Genomic DNA, 24641 nt, shown 5'->3' with positions numbered 1-24641 from the left:
AAGAAATAGCAAAAAGTAAAAATAAAAAAACTACATCAATCAGGTACATATTATATAAAATATTCTTATCACAAAAAGATGGAAATGGAAGGAACAAAAAAAAAGAAAAACCCAAACTACAGAACCCGTTTTGCCTCATGCCTAAAGTGTAGCTCAAAAAGGTCACAATAAGATTAGTTTTAAATAGGAAGGGAGGTTAACCAGAGAGGGACCGAAAAGCTGAAAAAGGACCTTAAAGTTACCACCTTAACTTCACTAGACCCTCCTCATGTAACATCTTAATTATTGTTATAAATGTTTCTTCCCCACTTGATATACGAATAAAGACACTCTTGCCATCTAGCACTGCCAAATTATGTGTGAATTTACCCAGCGGGCGCAACCTTTGTACTTTTAGAGCCCGGCATGCCAGAATATGTCCTCTATTCTGTCCTACGTTTACATCCTTAAACAGGTTGCAACCAGTCATCCCTCCAATATTAAGAGATCGGAACTGACTAGTTTCACCTGTAAGCAGCAGGTTTAATCTGTAGTACAAGAATTGAGATGCCCAGTAACCAGGCACGAATATTTGTAAGTATTTTGGTAGTGCTCCCGTAGGCTTTTCTGAAGGTGACAAACTCTTATGTAGCCTATATTCCCTCATATCGGACACAGTTCTTATCCAATCGTCCCTCAACATTTTTCTTAACCTTGTGCGGTTGGTCCAAAGGATATCTCAATTCTTTTAAGCATGAAATCAGCTTTTCCTTTAAACTTTGTCACAGACTCTGCAGTACCAAACTTCATGACACCTGCCAGGTCTTCATACAATGATACCACTACCGGAGTTGGCATTCTTCGATACAGGGTCAAAAGCCTCCAATCAGGTTTGCAACCCAGTGATGCTAAACCGAATTCAAATCTTAAAGCTGACATTGGTACGCAGTCGTGAACATGCGAAGCACGCTTCCAGACTCGGTATTCAACTTTTTTATATGCTAATGCTCTTGTGCCCGCATCAATCTCCATTCCATATTACAGGCTTTGAGTGACTTTCATGTTGTAAAAGGTTATAAGAGGAGAGATGGAAATTAGTAAAACTAATAAAGTGTTGAAAACCTGCAAAACCGAGATTTGATTTTCTTCACCTGGGCAGCATCCTGATTTGCTTTCACTATGATGCAGGATGTAAATAGTTATCTACTGAATTCACCTGAAAACCCAGATATGTGACTATTTGGGTGGGTATTCGAGCTAGATTATCCATCTGCCAACAAAGCCCATTTTCTTTTTTGGTGTACTAATGAACCTTATAATGTTGGTGGTTTTCTCATGTATGCAACGTTCATTTGCACATGGGTATTCCAATATGACATTGAGTGTCCGACCTGGATTCTATCTAGGAGATGAACATAGTCTGAGTATGTTGGGTATGGGACAACCAAGTCGAAATCCTAGATGGTGCAAATGCTGACCTCCCCAGGAATGCGCCATGATCAGCCAGGTAGAGATTAAACGGGCAGGGAGCCAAGACACATCCCTGGCAGAGACCCCTCTCCACCCGGAAACTCTCTATGCTCCCTGACCGTTCAACCATGCCTGTAATGAAGTTTGGGCATATCATTTGACCAATTTAGATAATAGATGCCCTGCAGTGTGCCAGTCTCTGAGCTTACGCCACAACAATTTTCTGTTTATACAGTCGAAAGCCTGCATATAGTGTACCGCTGCCATAAGCAGTGGCAGGCTCCTGGGCCTTTCAGACTCCTCTTTAAGCCATCCCACTACAATATCATGCAGTCCCGTACCCAACCCCTTACGGAATCTGGTTTGGTATTTCTGCAGGTGACAACTTTCTGTGGCCTATTCAACCGGTTCTCCAAGCAGCAAGTTTGCAAAGATTTTACTTTCACTATCAAGAAGGGAGGTAGGCCAATAGTTGTCTGGACTAGCTCTAGCTCCCTTGTTGTCGATGGGCATGACCACTGCTCTGGTCTATGATACCGGTATTTCACGTACTCCCAATTAGGGGTGTAACGGTAGAACGGTATACCGTTAGATACAGTGAACAGCTTCATTGAACTATAATAACTGCCAGGTTGTTTATACCGGTATACCGTTTTAGGGCCTGCATCTATTAAAGGGGGCTTTTCAATCTGATTTGGAAAGGCTGCAGTAAGCAAGTGCTGCGCATTCTGGATCTTGCACTGTAGGATGTGGCATTTGGCAGACAAGAGCATAGGGAAAGTGAGGCCACATTAGTAAATGCAGCTTTGATGCTGTGACCACTCTTGCTCTAATCAGTAGAGTCTGTTTAAAGATAAGCCGATTTGTAGTTTTTCCACCAATTTGAAAGATGGGGGAACTACACATCCCAGAATTCAAAGGGGGAATGAACTGGATGCCTTTCTGATGAATGTCCACAAAAAACGTTAGAGCTGTAGACTGTATGAACACTGGGCCTATCAGTGCTTTGTGCTTGTATATAAACTGCCCCCCGCCCCAATTGTCCTCCGTGTAGATGTACACATTGGCACTAGAGTTGTTTCTTTGCTTGATTCTTCACCTGCCTGCCTTCTGCATATGGCACTGGACTCATGCAGGCAGGCCAGATTCTACATTTAATTTGAAGTATCCAGAGCAATGGGGGTGAGATATTTCTCAGGTCTATCCTGGATTTGTGACACCATCCATGAAAGCTTTCCTCCGTCTCAACTCACATGCACTCCGACCTGGGGAATATGGTAATGATGGGACTGTGGTGAGGTGGTGGTCTAGGCCATATTTGTGCCAATATGTATTTTAACTTTGTCATTTTCAAAATGTTTTTATGCCACTATCTTTAAGAAGGTAAATGAACATGTATTGTAAAAATCAAGAAAGAAATCAAGTGTCCACTGAACGCTATCCTGTTAGGATTACATGGGCAGTGGTGACTACAACATCAGACCTTTATAATACACCAGTCAGATGGTAAACCAGTTAGTGATTTGATCAATATGCAACCTTTCAGTGAGTGTGTGTTGGCTATAACATTTTGACAAAAGAAACCCAATGACATAGCTTTCAGAGCTCACGTGAGTGACTTTTCTCCCTTTAATGGGATAAAGCGTTATCAAAACAAACTTTTATGACTGATGGCAGCGAGGGGTCATGATGCCCATGCCATGTGGTACCAAAATAATCCACGTCGAGGCTGATTTTCAAAGTGATGACCTGTGACCGAGCAGAAAGCTCATTGCTCAAAATGTGCATTTTAACACTTCCAATAGTCACTCTTGCATTCAAGGCGATCAACGAGTGAGCGCCATGAAAGACCAAATCTGCAGCCGCCTTAGATTCCTGGAGGATCAGCTAAAAATGTGCAGAGACAAGTTTCAAAATGCTGACAATGTATGACCTTTAAGAAAATATTTGTTAAGATTAGTTAACTCCGCCTGCTATACCGCGATAACCATGATATACCGTCATTTGGCAAGAAGGTTATCATACCGCCATAAAACCAATACCGTGACACCCCTACTCCCAATATAGAGCCACAGACAATGAACAGTATTAGTGACCATAGCTCAGGACTAGACTTAAGAACAGCATTTGGTAGCCCATTTGGACCAGATGCTTTCGAACTGGATGATCTCCTCAGCTTCTTAATGGACTCCACCGAAATAGACAGATCCCATGAAGATTCCTCCAATTAAAAGCTAATGTCTCTGAGGAACTTCTTATATCCATTTTGGAAATTAGCAACCCACACACCCTCAGATATCGGGTTACTTTGTTGATCAGCTTGAGATTTATTCATGCCATTTAGGAGTTCCCAAACATTCCTGGTGTCACATTGGGCCAGAAGTTCAAGCATTCTAATCCCCTCTTTATGCAGCTGAGTGTACTTGTATCCCCTGACCAAGTTGTTTTCATAATAGTCAAATAATGGGGTGCTATAGTTAGATTTCCGCAGTACTGGTATCGCCCTTCTAAGGTCTTTCTTTTTGTGTTGTGCTATAATACGTTTTCATAGAATCCTTCAAGATAATTTACTCTCGAGTTACCATTTAAAATCATCTAGAAAGTCCTGGAATGTGGCAGGGTTGATGGTTGCTTTCTTTTTACTCCAGAGATGTTACAGAGACAAAATCAAGCACTGCCATGTTATACTTAGAGACGTCTTTAATGTGCCTAGAGGTTATATTGCCTCTCTGGTTTGCACAGAGACCAGCAAGCCACAGTGAGCTATTCCGAGGCGCTACATAGGACATTTGTAGAGTGATCATCAAGTGATTACTCAAATCTGTCTCCACAATTCTCAATTCCTCACACTGATCAAATAGTGATGGAGAAAGGGAAATACAATCTAAGAGAGGATCTCGACCCAGGTCTCCACATGAACTTTGCAGGAATATCCCTAGTGATGGAGCCATTAGCAATTCTCAGTTACCAGTTTTCTCAGTGCCTCTAGAAACTCCACCCATAGTTTCCCACCAGACTGCAGTTTGGGATTGGGTCCCTGTCTTCTCAACATTAACTCCCTTTTTTTCTATTACCGGAAGGCAATGGGCATTTAGATCTCCAGCCACCGTCACATCAGTACCATTTCTATCACAGAAGAAAGTTTGGAGTCTCACTCAATTGCCACAAGATATATTTACATTCACTGCACAATGGGTTGCTCTAGACATTAGCCAGTATTACTGCCCACTGGGATGATATACCCTTTACAACAACCCTTAATGCCAATAGACCAAAGGTTCTGTCTGAAAGCACCTCAGATTCCTCCAACAATGCATTTCTCACCAGAATGATTAGGCCACCTGGTGATCTACCACTCACACCACCCGTCGACCATTTCTTGAAAGGTGGTAAGACCATCCACAACCAGGGGATTCCTTAGCCACGCTTCCTGTAAAGAACGAATGTAATATTTACAAAAAATGTGCGGTCTTTTCTTAGTAGCCAAGAAACTATTGTGTCCTCTAGAGTTTTAGCTCAAAATTGCCAATATTCAAGGGCTTTCTTTTGGGGCTAGAGTCCCGTTACGTAGTCACAAAACTTCCTTGCTGAGTGCGCAAGGGTTTCAGCTAGCCAGAACCAGTCCTGGTGCTCTTCTTTTGGAATCTACAGTCTGGGGCTGTATAAATTCGACCGTTCTGCCATTCCCATCCTGAGAGCAGGTGATCTTCACTGGTCACCGAGAGCCCAGATTGAATATACTGTGAGAAACCGGAGGGCTTTCTCACTTATGGACTCCAGGGATTCTTTGTGTAGGTGGCCAGTACACGGCCATCGCCTTTGGAACTAGAACCTCGGGCAGACTAGTGTTGGAGGATCACCTGAGCAGGGGGACCTTGGGGACAGTTGGAGGAATGCCCTCGGGAGAGACGCGGTATTCCCCCCTTACCGACAAACCCCTAGCCGACACTTCCTCCACCTTTTTATAGGTTATTAATCCTGCCCTGTTTCCCCTCCCCAATTCCAAAAGGTACTAACATTAAAGGGAGGCGTTGGAGAAGATATATATTCCTATCCTACATCCCAATGTAATTATGGGACATATCATCTAAAACCCATTCACCTACAACCACACATCTGCCCCTTCACCCTGACAAACACTTACAGAAGTTTCCCCCCATTAGGGAAAAACCACAACTCCCATATGTCCCCCTTATTGCCTTCTGTCAAAATAACTGGGACGAAGAAGAATAGGAATAGAGCTATGAAGATTGCCCATAGGAACCAATGTATCATGGATTGCTATGGGCAGTCTCCATCTTGTCCCATTGACGAGGACAGGCAGTCGAGCCTCCCTTTTTAACCACCACACCTGAATCCAATTAACACTCGCTTTCAGTATAAAAGGTGGAGCACTGAGACACACTTTGAGTGAGCTGGGAATGCAGTGTGGACCAGAGGGGCTGAAGAGCAGAGGAGAGTGCTGAAAGAATCCTGTAGAGTCAGGAAGGGAGCTGAGGGCCAAGACGCTGATCCTGTGCCGTTGAAGGACTGCAGCAGGACTGAGAAGCTGAGCCTGCCAAGAGCCAGAGAGGGAAGATCATATCCTGCTGACTCTGTCCACAGAAGTACCTGTTTCCCCTGGGCATATGAAGGGAACCTGAGGGGCAGGAGGTAAGACCCGGACCTGGACCCAGAGAGCTCCAGAAATGTTGCTCGCCAGAGCCGCGCTAACCAGGTGAGTCTCGTGGCAAGAGAGGAAATCCCGAGGAGGGTATCTCAGGTCCTCTACATATAATATGAATATCAATTATCTAGGCTGAAAAAACTGAACAGAAATGAGTTCTTCTTAAAAGTAAAAGTGGTCAGCCATTTTGATTGAGACAAGGTCAGGCAGATTTAAAAATGGTTGCTGGAAATGCAAAATGGTCGCATTTCACATAGCCATGCTGAAGTAATTAAATAATTCTCTAAAAGCAGTTCATCAAAAGTTCATTGAAGGACAGGTCTGGAGCATTTTGTTTGTACTACTTGGCAGCAATTCTGACATTGAGGAGCCGTTGGAGGCCAGGTAGTGTTCTGCGAAGGTAGCAGTTAGAACAGACAGTTGTTAAACTAGCAACAAGTGTTTTGGATTTATGGCCAGTCCACTGCAACGGATGCCCATATGTAGACTTCTTGGCAGAGAAGCATGGTAGAGCGTGCCAATAAGACCTCAAAGAGGCTGCTGTTAGGGAGAATTCTGATTTTATGGCTGATTTTCCCTTACCTATAGAGTCCCCCAGCAGCTTTTCTGGATTTGAAGGGTTTGTTTCTTTTTACCTGCTAAGAGTGAGACTCTTTTTCCCACTCTTAGGCATCTTTGCTATGTGTGTTCTAGGCTATTTTTGTGTTTAATGCCTATGGGATCTTTTCTCTCACCCATAGGAACCATCTTTATGCACATGTGTTACACCGCACCCTCCGTGCATTGACACAGGGGTGTCGTAGCGACCCCCAAACATAGACTCCATACCCTGGGACGGACTACTGTCTCCCAGGGCATGTAAAGTCTCCATTGACTTTACTAGTCAAATCTTATGAACTAAACCAGTACAACACATCTTACTATGGAGGTACTTGGAAGGGTTAATAGTTTTTCGCTTGGGTTCATTTTGGAGGGGGTACCTTAAAGTCCCGCTCTCAAGTTTCTAGCTTGTGGCAGTGGTTACTACCTTTTTATATTCGACCGCAAATATTTCCCTTTGGGATTTTCCCATTGTTTGAGGCTAACACTTTTACTGACACTCTAACATACCACCGGTTTATTTTTTTATTTTTTATTTTTAAAACTTTTCTTTATTGGCAAGAAGCAGTAGCTGGCACGGTACATGTTACAGCAAAAACACAAATTTCATATTAGAAGAGTAGGTGACAATGCACAGGCGCAACAGAGAAATCACTCACGCTCATAACAGCAGGTCCATTACAGCAGGGCCATTCAATTTACAGCATGATCAATCCCCTGCTCAGAAGATGGGGGAGAAGACAGAAGCTCCAAATCAACCCTTCTGTTCAGGTAGCTACAAAACTCAGTCCAAACAATTTTAGGTCGAGCATTCCCAGGCAACATGTTGATGTAGTCCTCCTCACACATTTGTGTCCAGGTGAGGGCTTTCAACCACATCTCTAGTGAAGGGGGGGGATCGCCGTTTCCAACACTACAGAATGCATTTCTTGGCCACAATCGCAGCCACATTCAGAAATCTAGCAACCCGCTTCGCAACAGTCCCCTCCCAGAGCCTGAATAGTAGAGACAGGGGGTCAAGGGTCAATACGAAACCCCACCATCTCAGAGAGCCCCAAGCACTGCCTCCCAAAACGGAGCCAATGCCCCACAAGACCAGAACATGTGGGCATGGTCCGCATTGCTGGATCTACATCTCTGACAGGAGTGGGCGTGGTCCCGTGCAAATTTCCCAACCGCGTGAGGAGTGTAATACAGGCGATTGAGTAACTTGTATTGAACGCATCTGACCCTAGAATTGAGAGAAACCTTGCGTGTATGCATGCACATTTTGGTCCACATACCATCTGTGATGTCCAACCCCAGATCGCGGCTCCAAGCATCCCGGACAGCATGGGGGGGTTCTGCAGCTCGCGCCATCATTTTATACAGGGCGGACACTATGCCCTGGCCCCTGCGGAATTCGCAGGGGGGGGGGCTCATCAGGATACGAAGGCCACATGTCCTGGACAGCCGCTCTGAGTCGAAAGTATTGCAGCAGCTCCAAAGAGGACTTGGAGTGCCCTGGCCTCCATGTATGCAGGGTGATACATTTCCCATCGGGGAACAGGTCGGAGAATGATCTGTATCCCAGGTCCAGCCAGTGACGCATCAACAGCTTATCTTGTGTGGGAGTGAGGCCAGGGAACGACCACAAGGGAAGCCATTAATAGTACGGTGGGGAGCCAGAGTGGGGCAGCAGAACCTGTCACCACGCTCTGATAGTGGAGGCCACCGGGTCAGCAGGGGCGTCCGAACGATACGAGTGGAAAAGGATAAGAGACATGACATTTACTTCCGCAGTCGCAAGGATCTCAAGCTTAACATGGGGAGGAGGGTCCTGGTGCTGGTACCAGCGTGTGGTGTGCTGAGCTTGTGCGGCTATCCAATACTGAGTAAGATCAGGCACATTGAAGCCCCCCTTCTCGTAGGGCAGAGTCATAAGTCGCCACTTCCTACGCACGGCACCGGAATGCCACAGGAAGCGAGCGCACCCATCATGCAAGTCCGCAAAGTATTGTTTCCCGGGCCAGAGTGGGACGTTAGCAAATATATATATAGGAGCTTTGGGACTATGATCATCTTGATTAGGGACAGCCTCCCTGATAGTGAGAGGGGAAGGTTACACCATCTTTTCATCCTAGTCTCAGTATATTTCGCGGCCGCCCCATACTTGTCAGCCAATAGAGAGGACTTCGAGAGGGACACCTGGACCCCCAGGTATTTGATGCCCTTGGGGGCCCACTTGAGCGGGAATTCGCATGCAGGTTGGGAAGTTGCGGATGTGAGGGGAAAGATTTCTGATTTAGTGTAATTTATAGTGAAGCCCGAGAATGTGCCAATTTGGATTATTTCACGAATGATCGTGTCGAGATGGACCGATGGGTCTCTAATGTACAAGAGCATGTCGTCCGCATAAAGTGATATGATTTCGGGTGTGTCCCGTAGCCGTATCCCTTTGCGGGTATGGTTGTCTCTGACACTATCCACCATGGGCTCAATAGCCATCGCAAACAGGAGGGGAGAAAATGGGCAACCCTGACGCGTCCCTCTATGGAAGGTGAAAGGAGCTGAAAGGTGAGAGTTAACCAGGACTCTGGCCACGGGGTTAGTATATAGCAGTTTAATGCAGGCCATCATGTATGGGCCGATCCCCATCTTCTCCAGTACCGCCCACAGGTATTGCCATGAGACCATGTCGAACGCCTTTTGGGCGTCTAGCGTCACGGCAACCGCGTTGGCTTTGTTTAAGGCACTGGAGCGGGCAGGAACAAAACCACTTTGATCCGGGTGGATCAGATATTTCATGATGGGGAGGAACCTATTTGCTATGACTTTGGCGAAAATTTTGGTGTCGGTATTGATGAGGGACAGGGGTCTGTAGGAGCCGCATTCATCTAGAAGCTTACCCGGCTTGGGGAGCACGGTGATGACAGCCTCACGCAGGGACTGGGGAAGGGTGGCAAGGCGCAGCGACTCGACCCAAACCTCATGAAGCCGCGGGGCAAGAAGGGCAACGTGCTCTTGATAGAACTCGGCAGTTAGGCCGTCTGGGCCGGGAGCTTTCCCCTAAGGGAGGGCGGAGATGACTGAGGCGATCTCATCAAGGGTGAAGGGTGTATCTAATTGTTCTTTAGTAGCTAAAGATATGAGGGACATTGGGATGCGATCGAGGAGGGCATTCAGATCCTGCGGGCTGTGCTCCCGCTGTCGGGCATAGAGGGCAGCGTAAAAATCTGCAACGGTCTCAAGAATGGTCCGATCGGACCAATGCCGCACTCCGTTATTGTCAATGATACTATCAATCCGGGCTCTGCCCCCCTCGGTCCGGACAGGACGGGCAAGGGTACGACCCGGCCTTTCCCCCTCCCCGTACCTCCGGGCCGCAACGGGCCGGGCAAGGTATCTTATCTCGCTGAGGGCGAGGGACTCAAAGGTATCCAGTTCAGTACGTATCTGTGCAAGCTTCGGCGGGGAAGGGGTGGCAGCGTACTCATGCTCAAGCCCCCTAAGTCTGGACTCAGAGCAGCGTAAAGAGTTTCTAATATCTTTCAGGACCCCAGCCTCCCTGGAGATACACATGCCTCTAATGAAATCCTTGAATGCCTCCCATCTCACCCCATCCGTTGTGTCATGTTGTTTGTTATTATCAAAAAACGAGGTGATATCAGCAAGGATGTTGGCCCTGAAGACAATATCCTGAAGTGCCTCTGACTTAAAGCGCCAGAGAGTGATGGGGGAGGGCCGGGTGCAGAGCTATGTCCAATGTGATCGGGGAGTGGTCGGACAGCGTGCGCGGCAGAATCTGTGTGGTAAGTGTTTTCCCCATGAGCCCAGCAGAGAGAAGGAAGAGATCGATTCTGGAGTGACTGTCATGGGCAGAGGAGTAAAATGTATACTCTTTAGACGATGGGTAGAGTGCTCTCCAGGCATCGACCAGACCAGCTGTTACCATGTGTGCATGGAGGCGGCGAGCAGCCCTGGATACCACCCTGGGTGCAGTTCCGGATATGTCCAACTCGGAGTCTACAATGAGATTCATGTCCCCCCGCCCCCCGATAATTGGAACCCCGACATATCTTAGGAGGATGTCAATAATGCGATCAAAGAAATCGGGCGTATCGATGCTCGGGGCGTATGTGTTAACGAGCAGGCATTCAGTATTAGCGAGGAAACAGTGGAGGATCACGTACCTGCCCTCAGTATCTATGTGGCTGGTGCGCAGGGAGAATTCCAAGGACTTGTGAATCAAGGTAAGGACACCCCTGGACTGTGAGGAGTACACTGTGTAATATTTGTTGGGGCCCCATGCCGGGGCGAGAGGACGAGAGGTGTGCGAGGGCGTGGGTTTCTTGCAAGAGAAGTATTTTGACCCTGTGTCGCTGGACATATGCAGTAATCCTGCACGCCTTCGTGAAGTTGCTGAACCCTCTGACATTCCATGACATTAGCCTAACCGCCATTCAGTAGCGTTTTAAGGGGGATTCCAGTAACGCGTGACATAGTCTGTCGAATAAGTGTCGGTCACCCATACAATGACACGCTGCATCGCGCCATGAGCCACTGCTACCTCGCCATTTTTACCATAACATCCCACAACTGAACCCCCCCCCCCCCCCCCTCACTGCCTCCCCCAACACAGCAGTGCCCAAATACCCACCCAGAGAACCAAGGCAAGTGTGCCAAACCCAACAGGGCCCCACTTGCTCACACACCCATCTGGGGCGCTGCTGCCGTGGGCCCGACTGAGATGACAGATCGGTGGTATACACCGTGTACCGTACAGCGGTAAACATGGTACGTTTCCAGGAGACACCACAACAGAGTACGGTTAACAGAAGGTATAGAAATGGAAGTCCCCAATGGTCGGTGGAATATACCGTAGATCGTACCCCGGTGTCACATATTAAGTTTCAGGAGACATTACAACAAGTTACAACAAACAAAGGATATGCAAGACGAAGGATTCATGAGATAGCAAGGCAAATGCAGATGGCGAGGAAGCCACCGGTACAATAGAGGATTCAGGCCTTGGGGCGAGACCTTCCAGCTCAACCCTCCTCCGATGGTTCGTCAACTGGGCCAGGGAGAGGAATATGGGACTCAATAAATTTCACCGCCTCCTCTGGGACCGTGAAGAAGTACAACTTATTGCGGTGGGTGAGCTTCAGCCTTGCGGGGAACAACATGGCGTATTCCACCCTCCTCTCCCTGAGCAGTTTTTTCACACCATTGAATTGTCTGCGCTCCATTTGGACGTTGACAGTGAAGTCGGGAAAGATGCGGATTGTCTGGGACTCAAATTTCAGTTCACCCTTTTCTCGAGCCAAACGTACAATGTGATCCCTATCTCTGAAGCTGAGAACCTTGGCGATGATTGGTCTGAGGAAATTGCCCGGCTTGGGACGGGGGGCCAGTGCGCGATGAGCGCGTTCAATAGTGAAAAACGGGGAGAGTTGAGGATTGCCCAAAAGGTCTTTCAGGAGATTTTCAACAGCATGTTCCATTTTGCCCTTGAGGGCCGCCTCTGGGACCCCCACAATGCGGATATAAAGTCGTCGCACTTCGCCTTGACCTGCTTCATATCGCGCACCAAGTCAGACACCGTGCTCTGGAGCACGTGCACCTCATCCTCATTGGCCCCGATCCTGGTCTCGGCCTCAACCAGCCTAGTGCCATGCTGGTCCAATTTGGTGCGTAGTGAGGCTACACTGGCGTTGATGTCATCTAATTTTTCATGAAACGACGCAAAGTTCTTTGCCATAGACTCCATCAATGTTGTAAGGTCTGGCTGAGGGGAAGATGAGGGAGCATCAGGGTCGTCCTGAGGCAAGGCGGCCCCTCCCGGCTCTTGTCTAGAGAGGTTTTTGGCATATTTGTCCATCGCCCCGGTTTTGTTGGCCCCGCGTGACTTGCCAGACATATTTGGCGACACACCAAGATCCCAGAGGGCAGTTAAGCAGAATGCACGTACCAGGCCACAGGGCAGTTGGGGGCAGGGGCTACAGGAGGGGGCAAACCTCCCAACCCACGCCGGGCCAACCGCCGTATAGGGATGAGAGCGAGGTATACAGTAGGCAGGTGCGTTGCGGGGTGCAGATATCACTGTAAGAAAGAGCAGTGCGTCCAGCTGGCAGGAGTGGTAGGGGATTATAGTGGGGAGACCGCCGAGACAGGCACATCAAAGATCCAGTCGGGTCGGGTCGCTACCAGAGAGTGCCCGCCGTGCAGCACAACACGGGCCCAGGGCGCCAGGCGGGCGAGGGGCGCTGGCAGGAGGATGTTGTACCTGGGACAGCAGGCAGGGTGACAGGGAGAGGGCGGCAATGGGAACAGCAGGACCAGAGCAATGTCCCACGGGCCGTCCGTAGTGCAGGCTCAGCAAGGTTTCAGGCCGATGGTCTCACAGCAGTCAGGCAAATGTGGGGGAAATAGTGCTCCGCAAGGCCGCCACCCCCAGGATTGATAAATTGGAGAGGGCGGTAAGCAGCAGTGATGGGCCCCCTACTCCTCACCTGTGATCAGCAGACTGATGAATATGGTGCCGGCAGCGGGCCAAGTCCAGCACGGCCCCACCAGCATCTGTGGGCAGCCCAGGAGGGACCAGCCGTAGAGCCCCGCCACCACCGGAGGACCAGGGCCACCTCACGGGGTCAGGGAGCCCGGCGGAGAAGCCGCCCGACGGGAAGGCCTGGCGTCCTAGCCGCGGGGGTCCACACCAGGCGAAGCGAAGGTACTGGGCCGCAGGGAGAGCCGGTCGGGGAAATGAAGGCACCAGTGCTCCAGGGCCCGAGATCACAGCACAGGCGGGAGGAGGAGCCGGGGAGCCCACGATGTCAGGACGGCCGCCTCCGGGGACCACAGGTTGTCAGGGCCGCAGGTAGAGGACACAATCGAGGAGGCCCGAGGGGGCACAACAATCCGGCAGCCGGAGCAAGAGCGGAGCGCCCAGCCCACGTGAAGTCAGCAGTCCAGCGGGGGGAGCCGCTCCAGCAGCCCCCGCTGGTCAGTGTTGGCGGGCCTGCCCGCCCCCGTCCCACTCGGGAGGCAGGCCGGGAAGAGGAGTCAGGCCCGGCCGGCGGCGGCAACAGGTAGTGGGCAGCAGGGAGAGCGGGGGCGGGATGAGGAAGCGCCGCCAGGTCACGAAGCCGGGCGGCCGGGAGAGACTCCGGGGTGCTGCTCAAGCACCAGGACCCCAGGCAGCAGGGCAGCCAGACGGCCAGGAGACCCAACTCCCGGAGGGCCCCAGCGGCCGGGGCCGCAGCTTGATCACGCGGCAAATGAGGCCTCAGCCGTCCAGCGAGCTTCACAGCACCAGAGCAGCCCGGACTCCAATCTTCGTTCAAAAGATACCGTAGTGTCGCCAATTACACCGGCAGCACGATTCTCACACTCTCAACTTCGGATGAGATATAGAACCGCTGATATAGGCGGATGAACAGCGGCCGGGCCACGGAGCAAGAAAGCTAAGCAGCCATCTTGCAGGCTGCTCAACAGCGCCCCCCCCCCCGGTTTATTTTATTAACTTTACTCCGGTAGGTTTTATTTGCCAGAACTTTGATATAATTTCTTTCTCGTGTCTTACTCCAAACTCCTAACCCAGGTCGGGGATCCTTTGTTCGTTCTTTTGGCGGGCTTCTGCCAAAAAGCTCTCCTTTCGGCGCCTGGGGTGGGTCTGTTTGGGTGGGGGAGTAGAACCCCTGGACAGAGTTACCGCAGCAACTCGGGTCACACTCTAACCTGATGGGCAGCAAGGTACTCCCGCCAAGAAGACCACTCCACTGTGTGAGTGACAGCTAGGCTGTATGAATGGGTCTCTTTCTGCATAAAAGCAGGGTCCTGAGGACTGGAAGAGCAAGACGTCGCGACTGGAACTACGAAACCGAAGGGGGGAGAAGCCACAGACATCTTCAGCATCTACACCACCAGTGAAGCCCTGCCGGATCGTCTCACCACTTTTCTTCCACACGACGAGAGGAGATCTTCAGCGAAAGTGCCTCCTTCCCTTGAGCTGGTGGGGGTCAATCTGTTTACCTATCGCTTCCTCAAACCTGCCTTGGTCGAATCGACAGTGCCAGGCACTTGGAGACCGGATAGCCAGGCAGCTATCGACTGGACCGCGATTAAAAGGAGCGTACCTTTTAAACTTTGTTTGGCAGCAGCGCGGATTGTTTCATCCCTGGGTAGTGCAGCGACTCGAACCTTCCTCCACGACGAGAGCCTCTCTTCCTCTGCTGGATCCCTCGACCTGCAGGAACTACCGGGAACAACCGCCACCGCAGGAGCCACTTCGTCACGTTTAAGGTACATTGTTCCGCCAGCCCGCCCTTTCTCCGTGGTAGCCCTAAAGGTGTTTTAAATCCTTTATCTACTTGTGCGGTCGGCCGCCCTCTCTTAACATTGTCTTTCGCCTCACATCTATTATTCAAATAACTGTTTGTACCACTGTAACCAAGGAACTGTATCGCCTAATATGTATGACCCTCTTATCGCCTAATACGTTATGACCCTGAACGGGAACTGAACGGGAACTGTACGCTGCTTTTTTATACCCAAGTGAATATGATGTAACAGCGCCACGATGCCCTAGGGCAGTTGCGCGCTTTATAAATGGAAATAAATAAACATCTACCTCTTCAATATTTTTCTACTAAAGACTTGACTGCAGCTACAAGAACATTTTTGCCCCTAAGCTCTTGGTCCTGTACCACTGACTCTGGCTCAGGCCTATTGACTCTGGCTGATTTGTTAGATCTGCTCTCACTAGATTGGTTTTCAATGAGAAATGTGTTGATGCACCTAAACCTTCTAAACCCCTCTACCTTCCTATTGTTTTAACTCGTGGAGTGCCCTTTTGCTCAGTTTTCATTCACTTATCTTTCTGCTAAAGTGTTACTGTGCATTACTTGTTCACAAAACTTCAGGGAAGTGTTGCTAGGGGGTGTCTGAAGGTATTTCGGTTTAACTTGTGCTTTCCCTCCCTTTTCGTTAAATTGTTATAGTTGGTTTTCACTGTGCCGTTTTGCTCAGTTTTCACTCTACCGTAAGCTTGTCTACAATTGAATAGGGAGTTGTATTTACTTTTCCTTGACTGAATTTTAACCTACTTTACCAATTGTGATAATGTGTTGACTTAGAAGTGTATAAAATAAATATTAACGTGGAAGTTTTGACAAAACGTAGTTGTAACTGAGTAAAGTTCAAATAAAAAAAAAAAAAAATATATATATATATATATATATTCTCTTTTTGATACAAGGCTTTGGTCAGTGTTTCCTTGCTCCATAGTACTGTACTACCTATTGTGTAAACCCTGAATACTGCTCATTTCCCTCTTGAGATAAGTCTGACTGCTCAGCCACAGCTACCAACTAAAGCTTTATGGTACAGACTGATACCAAAGGGGATTTATTGCTCTCATTTGTAGTCCTAATCTGGTGTAGTGCTCCCTAAGGGAACTGCACTGGATTCTGCTTAACAGCTGCCAAGGTTGTTCTTTCTCAAGACATGAAAGGACCCATAATAAAGGTCAGGAGAATCTCACACAAATGTAATTAGTTTGCATGCGTAGTTATGATATAGGAACTGGGTGAGTGTCAGTTAAAACTCGAAAACCACAGGCACATGAGGGCGTGTCTTTAATTATCTAACCCAATCAGAATGTACTGCATCATGAAATGAGATAATGTGCCAACTGCAAAACGTATAAAAAGCAGTGAATTTGGGAACTCGGAGCTGTTGTTTTTTGATGTTGAATAAAGCTGATGAAATCCAGTCCAGGTTCCTGTCTTCCTCTCTGCCTCCTGGTTCCAGTCTCTGCATGACTGATCCACAGATGCCATCAAGGAGGGTGTTGGGCCCTCTTCTTCAGCTGCTTTCCTGCATGAATGCCCTTCTGTGTTGACTGAGCCTGGCTCACACTGAGTGAATGGGACCCAATGTGTATAACAACTGACCTCTCACTCGCCAATGTGTTCAGAAGCAGAAGTCGCAGCTGAAGCAAGAAGCCCAGCTGGAGAAGTCTGCTGCATTTTCTTCATGGAATCCAAAAGCTGCAGTGTTCTTCCGAGGATTGATTCAGAGAGGACCTGCAAAGGAGACCTCTCCCCGAGCTACGAGGGACCATCATCCAAACTGCTGCTCTTCATGAGAAGTACTCTGGAAGCCAGTCCTGTGTGCCTGCCGTCCGGAGAAGCGGTCCTCAGGAGTCCTGAAGAGTGCCAGGACATCTCGAATTGAAGAAGTCTATTGATGCCACCCTGGGTCCGGAGGTGCGTCTGGTGACTGCTGGAAACCGTTGCTGTCTGTCACCCAGAAGAGGGGCTACCCTGGCATAGTGCTGATGAACTCCTGTAGCTGCAAAATTTCCAAACTGAATAGAGAAGACTGAGGATATTGGAGCAAGGGCAAAAAATGAGGAGTGATTGAAGGAGGTTAGAGTAGGAATTAATTAAGATGGTTTGACCTAATTCTGGGGTTGATTTTGGTTTGAGAACATGGAAGTAGGTTGGTAAGAATTGGAAAGGACAAGTTGGAGGAGAGACCGTATAAGGTTGGCGGAACGTCGCAAGGAGGTTGCAACTGTCGGGAAGTTTGGTACTAATTAAAAGCCCCTCATCAGAGGAGAACACAGGCTAGAGCCAGTTTGGAGGGGGAATCTATGAAAAGTGCATAAGCTGAGAAAATAGTTTCTAATGTATGTTCCATTTCAAAAGTGTAACTGGCTGTAAGGTGACATGTTCACATTCTACCGCTGTCTATTTACACATCTCACCTTCGCAATCAAGTATCATAGAGTGAGTGAATGTATGGTGTTAACCTGTAAACAGCCTGCTAAAGTTACATTAAATGTGTCCCAGCAGATTTGCTCACTTACAAAGTGTTAACCTGTTTTTGGTTGCCAAATATGCTGCAACAGTGCTAGTTGCGGCCTCCAAAGGCTTTCTTTCTTGCATGTCTAGAACACAAGTTATGTAAAATTTTGCATTGGGCTTTTGTGGACTTACAACTGGAATTCCTTTGACCGTATACTAACAGATTTGACTTGTTAACCGTGTATCCCCAAGGTCTGGTGGCAAATCTAAAACTATATCTGACGTAGGACATATTGCGGTAATGGCCAAACTCCATTTGATCTGATGTGATGTTATCAACTGGTTCCCAGTGACTCCTTCATATGTCAGCACTTTAGTGTATCACCATCTGGGGACTTCAATCACAACTGATTCGCCCAGACCAGGATGGCTTTTCGCTCTTGCGAAGGTTTGACACCTCCCAATAGGAACAGAGCATGTAGGCTGGAAGCTCTAGCCACACAAAGGGATGTCACACCTGGGGGGAGGGGTTAATGGGTGAGTGTCTTTGATCTTGGGCAGACCGGGGGGGGGGGGGAGTATAGTGTAGCGCAAGAGAAATGTTTCTGCATAAGGGGATCCACTAGCTTAGAAATATCGAGGCGACATTTAATTCCTGTCCCTACCTGACACCACCTTCACAACTTTCAGCCACGAACGCACTCTGGGAACTGATATCTGAAGGCAAGAAACTTGTTACAGAAGCTAGGGTTGGCCTCCTGCAGAAGTCTTGAGATGGCACAATCCACTGTCGCAAAATCACTCAAAAGGGAACATTTGACATGACCTGCTGTTGGACAATGCCTGCCTGCCGCTTGGGCACTTGTAACTAGAACTCTACCTGAAGTTGTGGCAAACCTGGAGTTCCCTGGCATCTTTCCTGGCTGGGAAGGACAGAAAAAGGACTTCTTTCCAGAGACACCCAGTGCAGGGTATCGTAGCACACCAAAAGCCTGCCCGTGGCTTGGATACTGGTACCTAAGACTCTGCCTGCTAAAGTGGCTAAACTTGTTGGTTGGTGTCCCTGGCAACGTTCCTGCTGGGAAGGGCAGAAGGACTTGCCATTCCACAGAGATCCTGATCAGTGCCTCGTAGCTTCCCAGGGACCATAGAAGTTGCCTTTGGTCTCTGCAATTTCAAACCACTTTGAGCACTTATGAGCTATGCTGACTGGAATGTAGCCTGCTGTCCCAAGGTGCTTCAAGCAAAGTGATGTTGCCTGTTGAACCGCATTGCTGCCTCCCACCTCACCATCTCGATCCCGATTCGATGCACCATAAAAGTGCCTAGAAGCCTGGATTGACTCTGCCAAGTCCTAAAAAGATGATATTAAGGTATATACATGCTTCTGCCCTCCTGGCCTTGTTCTATGGGCCCTAGTGACAGTTAAGACCCTACATGTTACCCTTTTAAAAGGCAAATATATCTGAAATTGCACATTGCTGCAAAAATAATTGCCTGCAATCCCCCGTCTACCCAAAGTACCCCTTTCACCCAAAGGTCTGCATATTCTATGCATTTCTTTAAGGGGCTTGGCTGCTAGTATCTATTTGTTTTTCCTTTTTAGTTTGAATAAAGTCTAGTATTTTCATGGGACCTTGATTGGATATTCATTTTATGTTATCACAGAAGTATTGTTTGGGTTCTTCCTTGCTGACTTGCAGAGTATAGCCAGCCCTTGGCCTGTGCTGCCTTTTTAAGAGGCCAACCATTCATGTTGAGCCTTGTTCGCCTTTGACTGAGATCTTTACTTGTTTAGATGTAGTGTGGGACTGTGTAGGGGTTTGGAATCCTCTACTCATTCTTCTACTACCCCCCCAGAGCAGTAGTCATGAGATCTTTACTTGTTTAGATGTAGTGTGGGACTGTGTAGGGGTTTGGAATCCTCTACTCATTCTTCTACTACCCCCCCAGAGCAGTAGTCATGAGATCTTTACTTGTTTAGATGTAGTGTGGGACTGTGTAGGGGTTTGGAATCCTCTACTCATTCCTCTACTACCCCCCCAGAGCAGTAGTCATGAGATCTTTACTTGTTTAGATGTAGTGTGGGACTGTGTAGGGGTTTGGAATCCTCTACTCATTCCTCTACTCCCCCAGAGCAGTAGTCATGAGATCTTTACTTGTTTAGATGTAGTGTGGGACTGTGTAGGGGTTTGGAATCCTCTACTCATTCCTCTACTACCCCCCCAGAGCAGTAGTCATGAGATCTTTACTTGTTTAGATGTAGTGTGGGACTGTGTAGGGGTTTGGAATCCTCTACTCATTCCTCTACTACCCCCCCAGAGCAGTAGTCATGAGATCTTTACTTGTTTAGATGTAGTGTGGGACTGTGTAGGGGTTTGGAATCCTCTACTCATTTCTCTACTACCCCCCAGAGCAGTAGTCATGAGATCTTTACTTGTTTAGATGTAGTGTGGGACTGTGTAGGGGTTTGGAATCCTCTACTCATTCCTCTACTCCCCCAGAGCAGTAGTCATTTCGTCATATAGCCCCTTAGTAACGTTCAGAGGGAACATTTGGAGGTGAAGTCAAGATATGGTATCGAACCCTTAGACAGGGATGCGACAAGACTGCTGTAGACAAAGAAGTCCACTGGTGGAAAAAGCTCTGCTCTTAGTAGAGGTCCTGTGCCCACCTCCAGCCTCATCAATCTTGGCCTGAGAATGTACGTTCTCATCATTGCACACCACTACGCAGGGATTGATAGAGATACCCTCTACTTGACCCTCAGGCAAGATTATCCCTTGTTTGTGGAGGAGAAGCAGAGAGCGATGGCCCATGCCTAAGCTGCCAAGAAAGAAATGCTGGGACAATTGAAACCCCTGCACTTTCACTGTTTCTATTGAAGACCCTCTATAGACACAGGAAGCTAAACACTACCTAGAGAAAATCGTTTTTCAAGGCAAAGCCAACCTGACAGTGTATTGTTTTACCTTATTGAGCATTTTTGTCCTACGTTTTAAACAAGGATTATTTAGGGAAAGGTTCAATGAGAATAGTTTGACTGCTGGTAATCTCACTCACGTTTGTGACAGCGTCTTAAAAGGGTGATTGCTGGTAAGATGGCTCAGCCGTTTAAGATCTTGTTGCTGGGATCTGTGATCTGCAGATTCAATTTCTGGCTGGGCCAGCTCAGCTGTTCATCCTTCTGTGACTGTTGAGCGAGTAACCGTTTCGGTGGAGAATTTATAATTGTATATGCAAAGAACTCTGTGTGTAACACAGTTTTGTGAAACACAATATGAATAACAGATTAAAGCTCATTAATAGGCACTGTAGTCTTTGATATGCTTTCATGCTGTGTTGGAACCTACACCTATGCTATATTAAGAGGCCAGGAGAGGTGCGTAGGCACAGCGACGCCTGAGAGTGGGGTGCAGAGACAGGCCTGGAATTGAACACAGTTTGGAGCTGTCAAACAACTCGTAGGTGATGGGCAATACTATAGGCCATATTGTGCCAGGGCCACGAGGATCTTATCATGCATAACCCAGTACCGGATGTGAAAGTTAAGAAAAAAAGAGAAATAGGTGCAAAGTATCAAACTTACACAAGGAAAATGGACCTGTGAGCCAAAAAATGGAGCTTAATCTGTTTGTGGAACTGCTCAGTTTCATGGAGTTTGATGCGTTGAATTCTCTCATCTTATCTGTCGCTTAACTAAAGTTTTTTTCACGGGTGCTAGATATATATTTGAGTGTTGTAAAAGTACTATAAAGTAAGTAAACACAAAATTCAGTGTATTTAAAAAATAAAAATACACAGTAAATGGTTAACTTAGGACTATCCCTCTCCTAAAACCAGTGGAAAAGATATTCACAGATTGTAAAATACTGCACACTTTGTTAGGTTCTCTACGAGGGAGTAATGTGGATACCGCACAACGATGAAGATTTAAACCATCAAAACACGTATATTGAAATCGGTCCAAGAGACCCATTTCACATCTCAACCTTGTGTGACCAGAAAGGTACATTAAAACATAATTCTGCCTTTCTTGAAAGGCACAACAATAGTGACAGTTTGTGATTTATCACAGTAAAATGCATATAAATTCACCACCAGAACACTTTTACAGTGATTGCGTTGAAGAATCGAGGACCACAAGAGGCAACAAATATAAAATTAAAGATCCCAGGTGGGCAATCGTTTTTACTAATTAAAGGTTTGTCCATGTGGTTGAAGTGGACAAACCCAATAGGTCTCCTGCGGTTATTGGTAAAAGGTAAGTGAGTTATACTTGCAGCCCATTGACTTAAGAGGTGCAGCAACTACCCAGCTAGAGGAGTCTGTCAGGCCACACAAGGTGGTGTCCATCCACCAGTTACAGTACTAGAGGCCTGGGACAACTTGTGTGCGTAAAGTGGTGGCACAGAAAGAGCTTTGCACCCAGTTTCGAGAGACCCTGGAGGACCGGCCAAAGTACATATTCCAGGTTGCAATGGCCCAGTGCAGTGGTAGTGGTTGAAACGGGCCAGGTAATGTGGGTGCCCAGGTAGGTGTGGTGTTGGATGCAGACCTGTCTAGGTGCTCGGTTGAGTTTCTGGTCAGTGTGAGCAGAGTGCCAGGATGTGGCCACGGGAGGACAGCAACACCCCAAGAAGGATCCTGCAAATGCGACTCCTAGAGAGTGGGCACCGCAGCAGCAACTGCAGTGAAGAACACTCAAGGAAACCAGCAAGCAGGTCAAAGGTGGCACAGGCTGGCGCAGCAGGAAAGATGCAGGGCAGATGTAGGAGGCGATCCTAAAGCAGCAGAGAAGAGTGGGAACAGCAGCAGGCCACTGCAGGTCCATCCAAGCAGTCTGGGGGGGGCTTTCCCCTAAGTCCAGGGAAGATTTCAGGGACAGAGAGGATCCTATGAGATGAGTTTACAGGCTTCCATACGCAACATTTGAGGGAGTCCAAAGACCTGGGAAGAGATTCTACAAGCCAGGACAGGCATGGATGCAGCCACAATAGTCGAGGACTTAACCAGCAAAGCAGGGATCAGGATCCTCTGTAGCAGTCTGTCAAGATACTTCCAAGATGAGAAACAGCCCGGGGTCTCCCTAGTTACACACGCAGGGACGGAGGGACTCTGCCCACTAATTCACAACTGTGCAGCATGCAACCATTTGGCCACCAGGGGCGATCAGCCACACTTCTATAAACGCAGGTACCCCACATAGATTTTTGAGGTTTCTGTAGGACCCTCATTCAGCCTAGAGTGGATAACAGTCCCACAGAAGAGCTCTCGAGTAGGCTTCAGGTCTGCCTCAGTCCCCCCCCCTCACTCCAACCCCCCACTCCATCTTCTCAAGCTGATCTGGTACTGAGGTGTTGGTTAATAAGGACACCTATAATCCTGTGTAGTATTTCAGTTGGTACTACTGTGTTCATCATTCCCTTTCTTTTCCTCCAACTATCGGCCTGTTCTCTCCCTCGCCCTCTTTCCGAATCGCGCATAGCTATTCATAGGGCTGGATTTCAAGATGTACCTTTATAGTTTCAACGGCAACCGACACCCACCAGACGGCATGCACGTGCTCCGGCATCAAATGTGTTTAAATGGCGCTGTCCATTGTCACTCTGCCCCTTTAAATAATGAACTTATGAAAATGAGCTTGTCCACAATGCTCATCATTGACCATTTCTCTAGTGTACTTGGTTGGGGCACCACTGCATACTCTTTGACGGATAGTGGCTGAGGATAGCTTTCTAGTGTAAGCACTAGGTCTACATTATGAAAAACAGAGTTTAGATACTGTATGTTGGTCTAGCTAGAAATAATACACAGAGATGGAAGGCATTGGTTATTGAAGTATCATTGACTTCTTCATAAAATGGTAGGCACAGGAAAAAACAGGTTTTACTCTGCTCATATAATGGCGATTTCTGAGACTCTGAAAGCTAATTTATTGTACCTTGTCTGCATAGTATTTTTAGTTTGCTCAAGAGTTGACATTTTGTGAATTGGTCTTTGGACTGACACTGTGACAGCCCATTTTCTGCTCCTAAATTCTGAACATTGTTCTTTGGAGTTAATGCCAGCTTATTCTGTTTCTTTTTCCAGTGTTGCAGAATGCTGTGGTACACCATACACCCTAATCGGCTTGACCTTTACCGTCTCCTACCTCGCTCTGGGCATGCTCAACCTTTGCAAGTTCTTCCTGGTGGGCTTTGGCGCCTTTCAGAATGGCAATGTTATGCACAGGTGAGCCTTTAATCTTTGAACCTCCACCTTCACAGCATCCCATACAGGGTCTTTGAAATTGGTGCAGGGGTTCTGGATCCATCACTCTCGTTGAGTGGCATCTAATTTTCTGAGGGCTTGTTTGTTGCAGAATGATTTCTGGTTCTGCTCCTCTATGAACTCTACTATGGAAATTAAGTGGGAAATCCATGTCCGGTAGTAGGGTTTATCATGATTTGGGGAATTCGAAAAACCTGGTTGGGGAACAGGTGCTATTTGTAGTCCCCTGACTCCTGAATGCATGTCACAATAAGCCATTGATTGCCTGCCAATTGAAGACAAATGTTTGTGTTTTACCTATGCTTCTAGTACTGATATTCTAAGTGGTGGCTTGTTAGGATGTTGTGGGTGGAGGTGGAACAGATATGACCCATGTAGCGGCTATCTCAAAATAGTGTGCAATGCCTGCAAATGCCACTGGTCCTCATGCCACGGTGGCCACTATTAGACTGAGACAAGGCTGTGTCTGGAGAGTGTTCTGTAGGCAAATGCAAACTGCAGGGAATAATCATCAGATACCCACATACACAGTGCACCCGATTGTCTAAGCCCCCTACAACTCCATAGTGCACTTACTTTGATCATTAAAAATAGGGGGGCATGCACATATTTCTTTATCTAATGGAGGTCCTAGACTAGTCCAGCATAGTGCACAAGGCTTGTGAGCCGAGAGAAGAAGGAAGTCATTTTAGTGCATTCAATGGGAAGTGATGGTGATGCGCACACACATGCATGTGGGAGTGGCAGGGAGTGGCATATGCATGGATGTTAGTGACACATTGACACTGCTAGCCCTTTTCTTTTACCCCTGAAGGTGGAGGGAATATTCCGGGAGTGTAAATGAGTCATGTTTGATAGAC

The 24641-nt window shown here is 47.8% G+C and overlaps 1 protein-coding gene across 1 annotated transcript in view; it reads left to right on the top strand.

The window, feature by feature from the left end:
- Positions 1 to 24641, top strand: part of LOC138516923 (RING finger protein 145-like) — a 332975-nt gene that overhangs the window by 231172 nt on the left and 77162 nt on the right. The window contains exon 6 of the mRNA XM_069632386.1: positions 23602 to 23742. Within this exon, the coding sequence (XP_069488487.1) occupies positions 23602 to 23742 (141 nt within the window). The remainder of the gene's footprint in view (positions 1 to 23601; positions 23743 to 24641) is intronic.

The sequence above is a fragment of the Ambystoma mexicanum genome, chromosome 6q (genome assembly GCF_040938575.1).
Source record: "Ambystoma mexicanum isolate Mex_15411 chromosome 6q, UKY_AmexF1_1, whole genome shotgun sequence".
NCBI lineage: Eukaryota > Metazoa > Chordata > Amphibia > Caudata > Ambystomatidae > Ambystoma > Ambystoma mexicanum.
This window is presented reverse-complemented; position numbering and strand designations above follow the sequence as displayed.